General features: G+C 35.5%; 1 protein-coding gene across 1 annotated transcript in view; it reads right to left on the bottom strand.

Annotated features, from left to right (window-relative positions):
* The window catches only part of LOC139715947 (dorsal-ventral patterning tolloid-like protein 1), a 64,962-nt gene that overhangs the window by 38,273 nt on the left and 13,221 nt on the right, over positions 1–13,468 (bottom strand). Inside the window, exons 5-6 of the mRNA XM_071627497.1 lie at positions 11,718–11,899; positions 6,485–6,633 (exon numbers count right to left, since the gene is read on the bottom strand). Of these exons, the coding sequence (XP_071483598.1) occupies positions 6,485–6,633; positions 11,718–11,899 (331 nt within the window). The remainder of the gene's footprint in view (positions 1–6,484; positions 6,634–11,717; positions 11,900–13,468) is intronic.

The following is a 13,468-nucleotide window of genomic DNA, read 5'->3' as shown; positions in this document are numbered from 1 at the left end:
AAATGGCAGAAGATCAAGGAAAGATCATTCCTTGGGTAAGACTGTCGTCACGGGGCGGAGGTATAAATCACCTTAAGTGATATTTCTAGTTTGTTTTTATTTCTTTTGTTTTAACCCCAAAAAAAGGGGGGGGGCTTGCGCCCGGTGTGCCTCCCTCTTAATCTGCCACTGGTCAAGGGACAAGCAAGAGATACCACACCATGAAGCTTTGTTTGTGGTTCGTTTGGAAGGTGGTGAATTTCAGCTTGGTTTTCACTTGCAACGTAGTAAATTTCATCCTGGTCAACTCATTTCGAACAAAAGAATATTTCTCGTCACATTTTTGACGAGCTTTCATTCGTGAATGATTATTTCTGCAATAAGAGAAACCTATGAAATAAACAATTGCAGCCATTTGTTCGTACTTGTAAAGTCTACCAATAAAATTAGTCAATATCATGGAAAGCTCGCATGCTTGATTTTGTTCCTTTTAGTGGTGGAGATATAATATTATAGTAATGCATCTTCCAAAACACATACAGTAGTATACGTTTGTAATCATATTCTACTTTTCAATTCCACAATAAAGTCGATGTCATTTGTATCATGTAGCGTTGTCTAAATTTTAGTTGTATTTTGCGTGTGGTAAAGGTATCTGTAAAATATGTCATTTATTGTCTTATCAAAACTAAATTTTCGAATTGGTGTCATTACGAATGAGTGCCTGAAATTTATAGATTCTGTGTTGATATGAATGGATCAAAATACATTGATAGTGTTCACTTTTCACATTTACCTTTCTACGTAACATATACACAGACACACACACACACACTTGTATATTTGTAAATCAGGGGCGGATCTAGGAAGTGCATAAAGGGGAGGCGCCTTAATAAAATTAAAGGGGGAGCATGCCCCCCCCCCATTTTTTTTTAATTGTTAAAAAAAAAAGAAGAGGGGGCGCACGTCCGGTGCGCCCCTCTGAAATTACCATTGTTTATAATAGTATGTATACTATATTATATGTGTGTGTGTGTGTTTTTGTGTGATTTGAATTGCTTACGACTAAAAGTGGGAATTTACTTAAAGATGTTAGAAAATTGTTGTACCCCGTATTTTAGCCTTTAAGTCTGTCAAGTAAGACAACAATAATATTAAATTATTGTTTTTTTTGTAGTTTCAAACACACACACACACACACACACACACACACACACATATCTAGGACCTTCATGTAGAGAGCCTAATGAGTGCACATCACGCTTTCACGAAAATATAACAATAGATTAGGAACAGCTACCTGCCCAAATTAGGCAAGTCGATTCTTTCTGCTTATTAACACGATGATTATATATATATATATATATATATATATATATATATATATATATGGGTCAGAATTTTGAACGATGTACAATTGAGCCAAAACAAGGCAAAATTTAAAAAGTAGGAAATTCTCCAAATTATTCATCTTACCTGAAAGAGTATAACTCAAGCTTTAATATGAACCCAATTATACTAGGATTTTCCCAGAGGAACAAGTTTTTATTCACCGCTGAAGTTTACCATGTCCAGAGCAGCGAACGTCCGTGAGGAATAGTACAGCACATACACTTGAATACCATTTAACATAGTTTGCAAAGATCTGATTCAGTTCAAAATCCTAACAAAATATCTTAAGGGACATGTGTACGTGCTTGCAGAATATTAAGCTTGTACTCTTAACCTGTACGTAATGGTAGACAACTGATGATTTATCTAAATTCGTCGTTTCTGTTGAAATATTGCTCTTCCGCTAAACACTTTCTCCACTTTACGCGCATTTTACAGAAACTCAATATTTTGACCTCTTATTTCACTATCCCATACTTCAATCCTCACTCCCAAATAATAACATACCTTTTTAAGATGTATCTGATCTATGCAGTCTCTATAACCCAACGAACATAGCATAGTTTTCATCACGGAGGTTCGCATGTAGCTCACGGACGTTCGGAACAAACAAGATGCAGCTCTCTTGAGTTGGAAACGCATTCTACTCACAACAAACAGCAATTTCATGTCGAGAACAAACTCCTCTGCAAAATCCTGAACAGATATTACCAATTCTTTATCATATAAGCTTGTTTATCTTCTCATACTGAGGAATCAAAGGAAACAATTTTTTCCATCTCTCGTAAATGAACGTACAAACGTACGTGTAATCTCAGTGACGTAGTCCATCCTTGAGAACGAATATATATCAAAATTTCGTTATCATGAAGTAAAGATTCAGGTCCTAAATTTGTTATCTAAAGTCTACAATGCAAAATTTGCTTATAACGAACATGGTCACAGCTAAAATTATGACAAATAATTAACAGAGAAAGACAACAGGAATGTGCTGCGTTATAGAAATACGAAGTTTAGCTGGGGAGGGCAAACGAATACGTTGGGAAGAAATCCCTCTATGTTTGCTCCTTGTGTTACACACAGTTACCGAGGAGAGTTTGTATTATTATATTAGTCAGAAATGATAATAGGTTCCATACTGCGAAGTTTCTTCATAACAAGACACAATAAGTCCATATTACTTGGATGGATGTTTGTGACTTTGATATTATACAATATGGTTTGTTATAACAAACATTTTGTAGCGCGTCATTTCGGAGGCTCGTTATTCATACAGTTTGTCAATACGAAAATTGATAGAGTTCGTATAATTATGAAGCTTTTTTATTCGGTAAATGATAGGAATCTCCGAAGGTTAATCGAAAGGTTTATTAATGGGAACATGAAAAATCATGTTCGCTTATCCAAATGTGGAGAAACAAGCAACTAAAATCCTCCAAATTTCAAAACCTCATAATAACCGTTTTCACCTAAACGAATATCAGGCCCTTTCCACTTTTAGAAGAACGGACCTAAAATAATGATCCTTAATATTTATTTTTCGGACTAACAAACTTTCGGAATAAGAAAATCTATAATAACAAACCTCCTTAATTAACTACAAACTTTTTTTTTATTTTCGGAATAACAAACCTTTGGACATCGGAGTAACGAATCTTAGGAAGAGCGAACGTATCAAAGTGCAACCTTAAACCTATTCTTAATCATTACTTTTTTTAACATGTGTTTGCAAAGTAAGCACAAAAGCACAAACAAAATGACGATCTCTCTGTCTCTTTAATGTAAAATGAAAAAAAAAATCTTGGAAAGAATTACAAATGAACATTGCTTTTCATTGATGAGTATAAAACAACACCATGTGATGATAAGCGGAGGATTTGTTTGTTTTCATCAGACAATAATTGTATACTGCATTATTTTTGTTCGCTTGTGACGGTATTTCGATGAATAAAAAAACATAAACAAACAAACAAAAACTTCTCCAGAGGAATTTGGTACAACGGGAGTGCACTGGCAATTCTTTTCTCTGTGTGTTGGAGCTCGATCCCTTCTCTGTTTCTCAGTCATTTTTATTCAACTGCTTCCACGTCCTTTTGAAACTTTTCCATTTTTTATTCAACACATGCCCATTACAGACTTCTTCCGTCATTATCCTGCATGTGATTACGTAGCACTTTTTGGATTTGTTTTGGTTTGTTTTGTTTTGTTTCTGTTTTCTATTTGGTCGCAGCATGTCCAGGCTATTGAGGGAATGAGAGAAAAATCGTCATGAAGAGAAAAATAAGAATGAATTAAGGCATTTAATATCATGACAATTACAGCGAACGTCCGTTATGGAGGCCAAAACTGGATGTGTTCTGTTTGAGACGGCAGCTACCATACTCAAAAGATAAACACTTGGCGCACCTGTCACTAAAAAGTGGCACTGGTCCTCTTTCTCCTACTATGTAATCCATGGACTTATTCTACCAACGAACATCCGTGACTAAAACGTTTTCCTGTTGTTATTACAAGTAAACTGAGTGCTGAACATTATTCACTTTTGGGTATGAGCGGCTCGGTGATTTGGTAATATTTTCAACTAACATTAACTTTATGTGCAGTGATATATTTGTAATTATCAGCAATTTCCTTTCTCGGACAGAACGTCCGTGAGCGAAACTTTCAGAACCTGTAACAGTACAAATTGTCTCCAGGTCCTCATTAGAAAGAAATTTAAATGCACAGAAATTACAGATTACGCAAAATTCCATTTTCCTATAACTTTGTTTTCAGTGTCTAGCTGTTTTTGTATAATTAGAGGGAAAACAAGAGTAAAATTGTGAGTAAATTTTCAACTGTTTCTTCATCATGATCACATAACGCCTTAAAAATTCTGAAACTACTGCCCTAAACTCATTGTTTTCTTTGTAAAACTTTATTTGTGGCTATTGGAGCTAAAAGTTTTAAAGAATACAGGACACTTTCGGGACAAGTTATCCCTATCGAAGGGATTGCATACGTCACGGACGTTCGCTGGAATTGTCACGGACGTTCGTTCTACTGATAGGGTCATGTTCCCGGACGGATAACTAATCGGCAGAGAGTACCTAGCCTTCCTAACTCTTTCAAAAATTTGAAAAGGTATTGTCAATGCAAATTATAAGAAATTTGACATCCTTACAACATATGTATTGCTCAGAGGGGGATCAGGAGGTGAATTTTCAGAGAAAATATTAATTATTTGTTTGGTTTTCGGTGAATTGCATGGTCCAAAAAACTGCGGACAAGCCTCAGTCCGCTCCAAAAATAACATACAGCTCCTCGGCTAGAGAGCCAAAGGTAAAATGCACCTTCGTCATCAAAGCAAGATGGTGTCCCACTCGAAAACGTTTTAATCATCACGGACGTTCTTTTTTTCTCGGACGTTCGTCTAAAAATATAATTTCGGTTCCTATTTGACAAAGGATGGACAGAAACTCAAAACAAACATATTATCGTGTGGCTAGATCTTAGTTGATTACGACTCAGAACAATATCACCAATAGCGTTTAATGGGATACGATCTATATTAGAAAACAGCGGAAGCACGTCCGTGACGAAAACTGAGTATAATTTTGCATAAAAGAATATTACGTCCCATGTACAGCCAGCAGACGTACAATTTTTGCAGGATATGTTCATTAGGCGGAACACCAAATTTTCGTATACATTACAGTTGGGACAACAAAGTAGAATTTGCAGCAGCGATAGAAATAAAAGCACCACGGACGTTCGTCTGTTTAGGACTTTGATATTTCAATTGTTCTCTCTGATTTTATACATGCTCATAAAGTTCTTATAATTTTGTGGTTCATACTCATGATGTGTCAGATCCAGAACATGGTCAGATATTAGATGCCACGTACCATTAAAAATGCACATCATTAGTTTGAAAAACAAAAATTATTGTGAAAATAGCGTTTTTACCGTATTTTTACGCTTTAAGTCCTTGTCAAATGAAAAATATCAGGCAAAAGTTAACCAAACCATATATTTCCTGAAAGGAAATTTACCAATCTTTGAGATGACATGAAAAAATCTGGTTTCTTAGATCATCCTGGCGTGTTCTAAGGGAAAGAATGTCATAAGGTGCGAAAATTGGCAATTGTACATCGTTCAAAATTCTCACCCATATACTCCTAGATGGGTCATTTGGAAGACATTTCCATTTGTTTTATATGCAAATTTATTCATACATGTTCAATGGCAGTTTACGCAATGGAGACACGAAAATTGTCTCCTTAATTACCAGTTGTCTCCCTAATGAAGACACTTCCCCCCAATATGTCTCCCTAAGGTGCCAACTAGGGATATATATATATATATATATATATATATATATACATATGTAATATAATTTTGAATGAAGTCATGTTATACATTCCGAAGATGTCACCAATGATTTATCACACCGCACTGACACGTAGCACGTAGGACTGTTTATACCAGGTGGAAGTGTGCGTCTTGCTTCGTGTTGTCTGCAAGATAGCCCTTTCTTCAATTTCTGCTTCTATAATTCACCTCTCTCACATCAAAACCTTGTGAGGATTTTACAAATCCTCCTGATAAAGATTCATAAGGTCTAATTCCGTTGTCCTCTAGAAATATGCTATACATAATATTAATTTTTCATAATGGCAAAGATGAACTGATAGAAATGGGACTTTTCCATTATGTTTTCTAAGGAAGAATGTTTTAATCACTTTTAGTTGTTATCTTGAATATAGAAATTTCTTAGAAATTATGAAAATTAACACAAAACAAGAAAATAATGATGCATTCACTTTCTCTGTATTGCACTGAAAAGAAGTCAAACACAAATGTCGAATTTCGTCAACTCTCATAGAGGCATCAGTATTTCAGGTTACTGGCACATCAATTTCAGTTAATGTACTTCAGTTGTTACCAAGTAAGCACGGAAAATTGTATTTCATGCCTCATGTGATTGCTTTTCTTTTGACTGCTCAATCAAAAATCATTATTTAGATATAATCAATCTGCGTCGTTGGTTGTCTGGAATATCTGTTTTTGCTCAGAGAAACAGAAACATGAGCAAAAAAAAAAAAACAACAACAACAAAGCATTTATCTACTGCTTGATATAGGAAGCTTCAAATCCACCACGGGTGATCGAACTGTCGCTCGTAAACTCGACGATCATTCCGTTATTGGTCGATGTGATTGGATCCGGGACTCCTGAGCCACACGCTTTTTGGAGGAGGTTACCATTGCCGTCCCTGATCTGGAAGAGTTGCATGAGTAAAAAATGCCGGTAAGGGTGCCTTTACAGCACATGTCCTTTTCCCCCCTTTTCAGATATATTTGTTTATTCTTCTTTCAAGTGTATTGATGTGCATTCAGCCTCAATGTAGAAATAAGCAAGAGAAGTATGCAAAACATAACCTATAATGTCTAGAAATACATCAGATATGAACAAAATCTAAAATAAAAAACAATGGTAACTATATTATTATGACAATTTCACACGTATGCGATAAAGCAATAACTGAAATTTGCCTTTTGAACAATTTGTTGTAAACCAGAGGGAGCAATTACGTGACCGTGTATCACCAAACCAACAACAAGTCATACACCCTGATTTCACGCCGGAACCTAGACTATAGCTGAAGGAGGTTAACCTAGTCAATTCTTTTCTTTGTTTTTACATTAATTTATAAAAGAATAATTCTTCTGCTACATAATTCTCAAGTCTTTGATCATGAACCAAACTAAGGAATTGTGCTTTAAGATTTTTTTTTTCTAGAACAACTCTTCCTTTCTTTCTTTGCAGAATAGTGTGATTAGGTAGGTCTTCGTCGCTGGGGTGACAAGACCTCGTATCTCAAAATGTCAATTTTTTAAAGCTTAATGGTCAAATAATGGGTCAAGTGATGTCTTGGCCAAAACCCAACTGCCTTACTTCAAAAATGAGGTCACCATGACATGTCAAAGGAAAGGCTTTCCCATTCACTATAGGGCTCACACCCATAAATATTTCCCCATAGGGACGTGTGTTAAAAATCAAATTTCAAAAAATTCTGTAAAATAGCTGGGAGAAATGAGGTGTTTCAGCTTCACTAACCTGGATAAGTTAGATGTACCCTTTCATCCATCAAATTCTCAGGGTGGATAATTCAGTTCAAATTCTGTTCAGGGGTACGAAAAGCCAGACTACGAGTTCTTGTCACTCAAAAAGTCACCCATTTTCCGTGCACGTACCCAATGAAATATAGTCCCCTCAAATTCCACCAGAAAAGCTTTCATCTTCTAACCAAAATGCAATTTGTAGAGGAATTCATACTCAATATCTACAGCTATTCAGTTTTTTGCCAAACTGCATCATTGATTTTTAATTAATTTTTTTCTTCATTTATTTTGGTATCTTTGGTACGAATTTGTGAAGGGGCCTGGGGCATTCCCTTGTATTTACGGGTGTGAGCCCTATAGTGAAGGTCATATTTCTCATTTGACTTTTAAACATCATAAATGTGTTTTTGATGATATTTGCACCTACATCATATGGGAAATTACACATTCTAGGGTTATAAAGCTTCTCAAAGGGACACTTTTGAAACTCACACCCTTTGAGGTTTTTTAAAAAAATAAAAATGTAGTGTTGATCAGTTCTTCATAAGATGAATGCCTAGATGCAGGCAGTAATCTTTGATTATGGGGGTGTCATCATCACATTATTGCCTACAAAATACTTGAAAAGACTTTGTTTTGTCAAACAGACTAACTTTATGAATTTTGACCTGTTCCAGTGGTAGCCAAACAAAGAAATACATTAAAATAACACAGTCATTCAAAGTTGTGTGATACTGATGACTGCTATGTACAAAGATCTATCTATACCACAACAACACAATCAACATAATAAGAAAACAAATTATAGCCAAACAGAGTCGGGGGGGGGGTAGAAGAGAAGGGGGGGGGGTAGGAAGGGGAAGGGGGGAGGGAGGAAGAGATCTGACACAATACATCAACATAAACCAGCAGAGTTTGTATGGGATGAATACTTCCCATAGACTTGTGTGCATTGCATGCATCCTCTATAGTGAAGGTCATATTTCTCATTTGACTTTTAAACATCATAAATGTGTTTTTGATGATATTTGCACCTACATCATATGGGAAATTACACATTCTAGGGTTATAAAGCTTCTCAAAGGGACACTTTTGAAACTCACACCCTTTGAGGTTTTTAAAAAAAATAAAAATGTAGTGTTGATCAGTTCTTCATAAGATGAATACCTAGATGCAGGCAGTAATCTTTGATTATGGGGGTGTCATCATCACATTATTGCCTACAAAATACTTGAAAAGACTTTGTTTTGTCAAACAGACTAACTTTATGAATTTTGACCTGTTCCAGTGGTAGCCAAACAAAGAAATACATTAAAATAACACAGTCATTCAAAGTTGTGTGATACTGATGACTGCTATGTACAAAGATCTATCTATACCACAACAACACAATCAACATAATAAGAAAACAAATTATAGCCAAACAGAGTCGGGGGGGGGGGGGGTAGAAGAGAAGGGGGGGGGGGGTAGGAAGGGGAAGGGGGGAGGGAGGAAGAGATCTGACACAATACATCAACATAAACCAGCAGAGTTTGTATGGGATGAATACTTCCCATAGACTTGTGTGCATTGCATGCATCCTCTATAGTGAAGGTCATATTTCTCATTTGACTTTTAAACATCATAAATGTGTTTTTGATGATATTTGCACCTACATCATATGGGAAATTACACATTCTAGGGTTATAAAGCTTCTCAAAGGGACACTTTTGAAACTCACACCCTTTGAGGTTTTAAAAAAAATAAAAATGTAGTGTTGATCAGTTCTTCATAAGATGAATACCTAGATGCAGGCAGTAATCTTTGATTATGGGGGTGTCATCATCACATTATTGCCTACAAAATACTTGAAAAGACTTTGTTTTGTCAAACAGACTAACTTTATTAATTTTGACCTGTTCCAGTGGTAGCCAAACAAAGAAATACATTAAAATAACACAGTCATTCAAAGTTGTGTGATACTGATGACTGCTATGTACAAAGATCTATCTATACCACAACAACACAATCAACATAATAAGAAAACAAATTATAGCCAAACAGAGTCGGGGGGGGGGGGGGTAGAAGAGAAGGGGGGGGGGGTAGGAAGGGGAAGGGGGGAGGGAGGAAGAGATCTGACACAATACATCAACATAAACCAGCAGAGTTTGTATGGGATGAATACTTCCCATAGACTTGTGTGCATTGCATGCATCCTCTATAGGGCTCACACCCATAAATATTTCCCCATAGGGACGTGTGTTAAAAATCAAATTTCAAAAAATTCTGTAAAATAGCTGGGAGAAATGAGGTGTTTCAGCTTCACTAACCTGGATAAGTTAGATGTACCCTTTCATCCATCAAATTCTCAGGGTGGATAATTCAGTTCAAATTCTGTTCAGGGGTACGAAAAGCCAGACTACGAGTTCTTGTCACTCAAAAAGTCACCCATTTTCCGTGCACGTACCCAATGAAATATAGTCCCCTCAAATTCCACCAGAAAAGCTTTCATCTTCTAACCAAAATGCAATTTGTAGAGGAATTCATACTCAATATCTACAGCTATTCAGTTTTTTGCCAAACTGCATCATTGATTTTTAATTAATTTTTTTCTTCATTTATTTTGGTATCTTTGGTACGAATTTGTGAAGGGGCCTGGGGCATTCCCTTGTATTTACGGGTGTGAGCCCTATAGTGCTTTGGCCGCCATGATTTTTTGCTCTCCTGAACATTTGACATTTTTGAGATACGAGGTTTTGTCACCCCAGCGACGTCTTACAGGTTCCTTTTCATTTAAACATCATTCTTCACTTCCAAGTCAAATAACTTGAAGAGATGATGCTATTATACTGCGTTGGAAATTTGCAGTAGCCATTGATAAAGAATAATGTGTTAATAGATCAAGCTCAGTTTCAGCTTAATTTGATAACTCTTTCATTGTTCTTTAAGGAGATTTATATTCTTTTTCTTCACCTCCATTGCCCAAAACGCAGTTTTATAAAGTTACCCTTCTAAGGCTTTTTTTCTCAGTTTTTAGTACATTCTTATTAAGCGCGAGTCCTTTCTTTCAATAGCTCCGGTAGCTCCGGAGAGTTTCCTTGAATTAAGTAATACAACATTTTATAGCTTTAAGACTGCTCTTTTAGAATCCTTACTTCAATAAAATGCATGTCTTGCGACTTTTTCAGTTTTTTTTTTCCGGGGGGGGGGGGGGTAGTTCTGTGATAAAATGTCACATGTCACAGTCACAGACACGAACAGACACACAAACATATACTTGGGTTTATGTATGCAGGCAAGCATGTGAACAAAGAAGGAACAAGAAGGTCGAGGGAAATATTATCAACTCTCCTCTATGAAAGGTTTTAAGGTTCTTTGAGAAGAAATGCAATATATTTGAATTGTCTCTATATTTTTTTTTTTTCATATCGTTCTCCCACTGTAACATCATGAATAATTACAGTGCGGATCAGGGACTGTAAAGATGAATGCATTTTGATTGAGTTGTCCCCTTTTCTTAAAACTTCAATTATGTGCTCTCCCATAATATCTTTGCCTCTACTCAATTCATCTGTGAAAACGTGATTTTTTTTTAATAGTGATACCTAGTATGCATCAGGACGATTAAGATTTTACGTCACGATAGAGAAAACAAACGTAAGAGAACCATATATTCTGTAAACTTGATACTTTGTGCAAAAAAGTTATCAAACAGTTGATATGATTATGCAACTGTTTGAACTGATAATGTCATCACTTCGGCCGAATTTCCATCAGCCTTATGCGATAGGAAGAAGAATACAAAATTAGACTAATCATATATCTATATAAATATCAAGACAATTATCATTAATGGCACGAATAACCTTAAAATGACGATCTGTCAAATTATATTCATTTTAGGAATTGATTTTGAGGCTTGAAAAAAAACTGCAAATTTCTCAAAAGATTTTAGTACAATCAATATGACACGATTAAAGGCAGTAATATCATCAATTCACTATTTGAAGAGCTTGCTTCCAAAGGCGCTAAATCCATAATTTTTTAATGTATTTAGCGCCTTTTGGTTGCAAGCTTTTCATTTATATTTTTGTTTTGAATTTTCAAGAACTGCTTCGTGAAAGTAAGCAAAACTTCATAATTTTATAACTGCCATGATTTCTATAAGGATTTGATAACAATTGTCCTTGCCATGCACGTAAAATTCACTATTTTAAAGGAAAGAAATTTAACTGAAGAAAGGAGGAATGAGGACTATACCTCGACGGCATCGTAGGCACACGAGATGTGACTCTCCAGATCGAATGAGTCAAAGCTGAGTGTGACAGTCTCGCCAGCGGTGGCCTCGATTTTGAATGAGCATCTCTCGTTGTTGCCATAGTTACTCGGAAAGTTTGGCGAGGTAAACTGTCCAGTTGACTTAGTGAAAACATGTCCGCAATCTGAAACCGGAACGATCAGAATAGTGACAAAGGCATTGTTACAATGATTCCTCTTGATCATTTTGTTTGCTTTTAACTGATATAATACAAATGTACGGTATGTTATCGAAACCATTCATATCTAAGTCTTACCGTAAGCCCCTCCCATTATTGCTTAATGGATGCACCTATTCTTTTTTTTCTATTTTTTTACTTCTAATATGAGAGATATTGCCCATGCGTCACCTGACTTGTAGGGTAAAGATATGTCATCTGAGCCCCGTTTTATTGAATTGAATTGAATTGATAAGGTGTATTGTTCCTGAAATTGGCAGCCCAGAGGCTGAAATACATTCAGTTTACAGAGTACATGTACAGTGTGTATATAGATAAAAATCACAGTGCTTCACAAATAACATTTGAAGGTGTTTACAATAAACATATTGAGAAATTATACATAAAAATCACACAACTGTTAACCTAAAACAACAAAAACTTACATACATGTATACAGTACAACAACAGAGAAAAAAAAAACTACTCAGTACAATCACTTTCTTTTAAAACTCTGGATTATGAATATTTATAAAAACCCTTAATCTAAGCAACAACAACAAAAATACATGTGCAGGGGTGTACAAAAATGAGGAGACGTTATTGCACAGCAATTACAAAACTTTTCACCAACCAACCGTTTTAGCAATCGAGAGTTACCATTAAGGGCATAATCAACGATTACTCCGATCCATAAGCGATTTTGACTATCAATGAATTGTAAGTTTACTTTTCCGAAGAGACTTGGGCGGGTAAAGGAGAGTTATCATTAGTTTCCATGATTTGTAAAATAATACAACTCTCTAAAGAAACAACAAAAAAAAACGAGTGAAAATATTCACTCTGGAAAGGAGTGAATACAAAAAATAGTGAATTTAGAGTGAAATTGGAGTGAATTTTGAGTGAAAATTTTTATTTTCACTCGTTTTAGAGTGACCTCAAGGATCACTCCAAAATCTTCGAGTGATCCCGAATAAAAAAGAGCGAAAATGAACATTTTCACACAAAGTTTACTCCAATTTTAAGCTAAATTCACTCTTTTTTGTATTCACTTCTTCAGGAGTGAATATTTTCACTCGATTTTTTAGAGAGTACGTTTTGATTGAATTGGATTTCTGTCCGTATCTTCCCTTGATCTGTTGATAACAATCACATTGGTTTCTAGGCGTCAGAAATATAAATTAGTCGAAATGTTTATGATATCAAAGCACAAGAACTGACATAAAACATAGCATGCTGTGACAAAATCTCAGCTTTCAATTTCAATTTCAATTTCAATTTATTCGGCAACTGTATGATACAACATAAAAAAATGCACATTATAAAAGACATAACATTCAAAGGCCGGGACCCCTTGTAAGCAACTAGTGCTTGTTATGGGGCCCCTTTGCAGCAATTAAACAATCAATAACAAAAATGCAATTAAGCATATATTAAGTATATCGAATTTTTTTGTCATAAGTAGTAAATTAAAAAATACAGAATTACGTTACAATATACACACAGACATACGCAAGCATACACTCAGTAAAAATG

Source organism: Diadema antillarum, unplaced genomic scaffold (assembly GCF_040938485.1).
Source record: "Diadema antillarum isolate AM-2024a unplaced genomic scaffold, OU_Dant_1.0 scf00000057, whole genome shotgun sequence".
NCBI classification, from domain to species: domain Eukaryota; kingdom Metazoa; phylum Echinodermata; class Echinoidea; order Diadematoida; family Diadematidae; genus Diadema; species Diadema antillarum.
The sequence above is the reverse complement of the archived record's forward strand: the minus strand, read 5'-3'. Positions and strand labels throughout refer to the sequence as shown.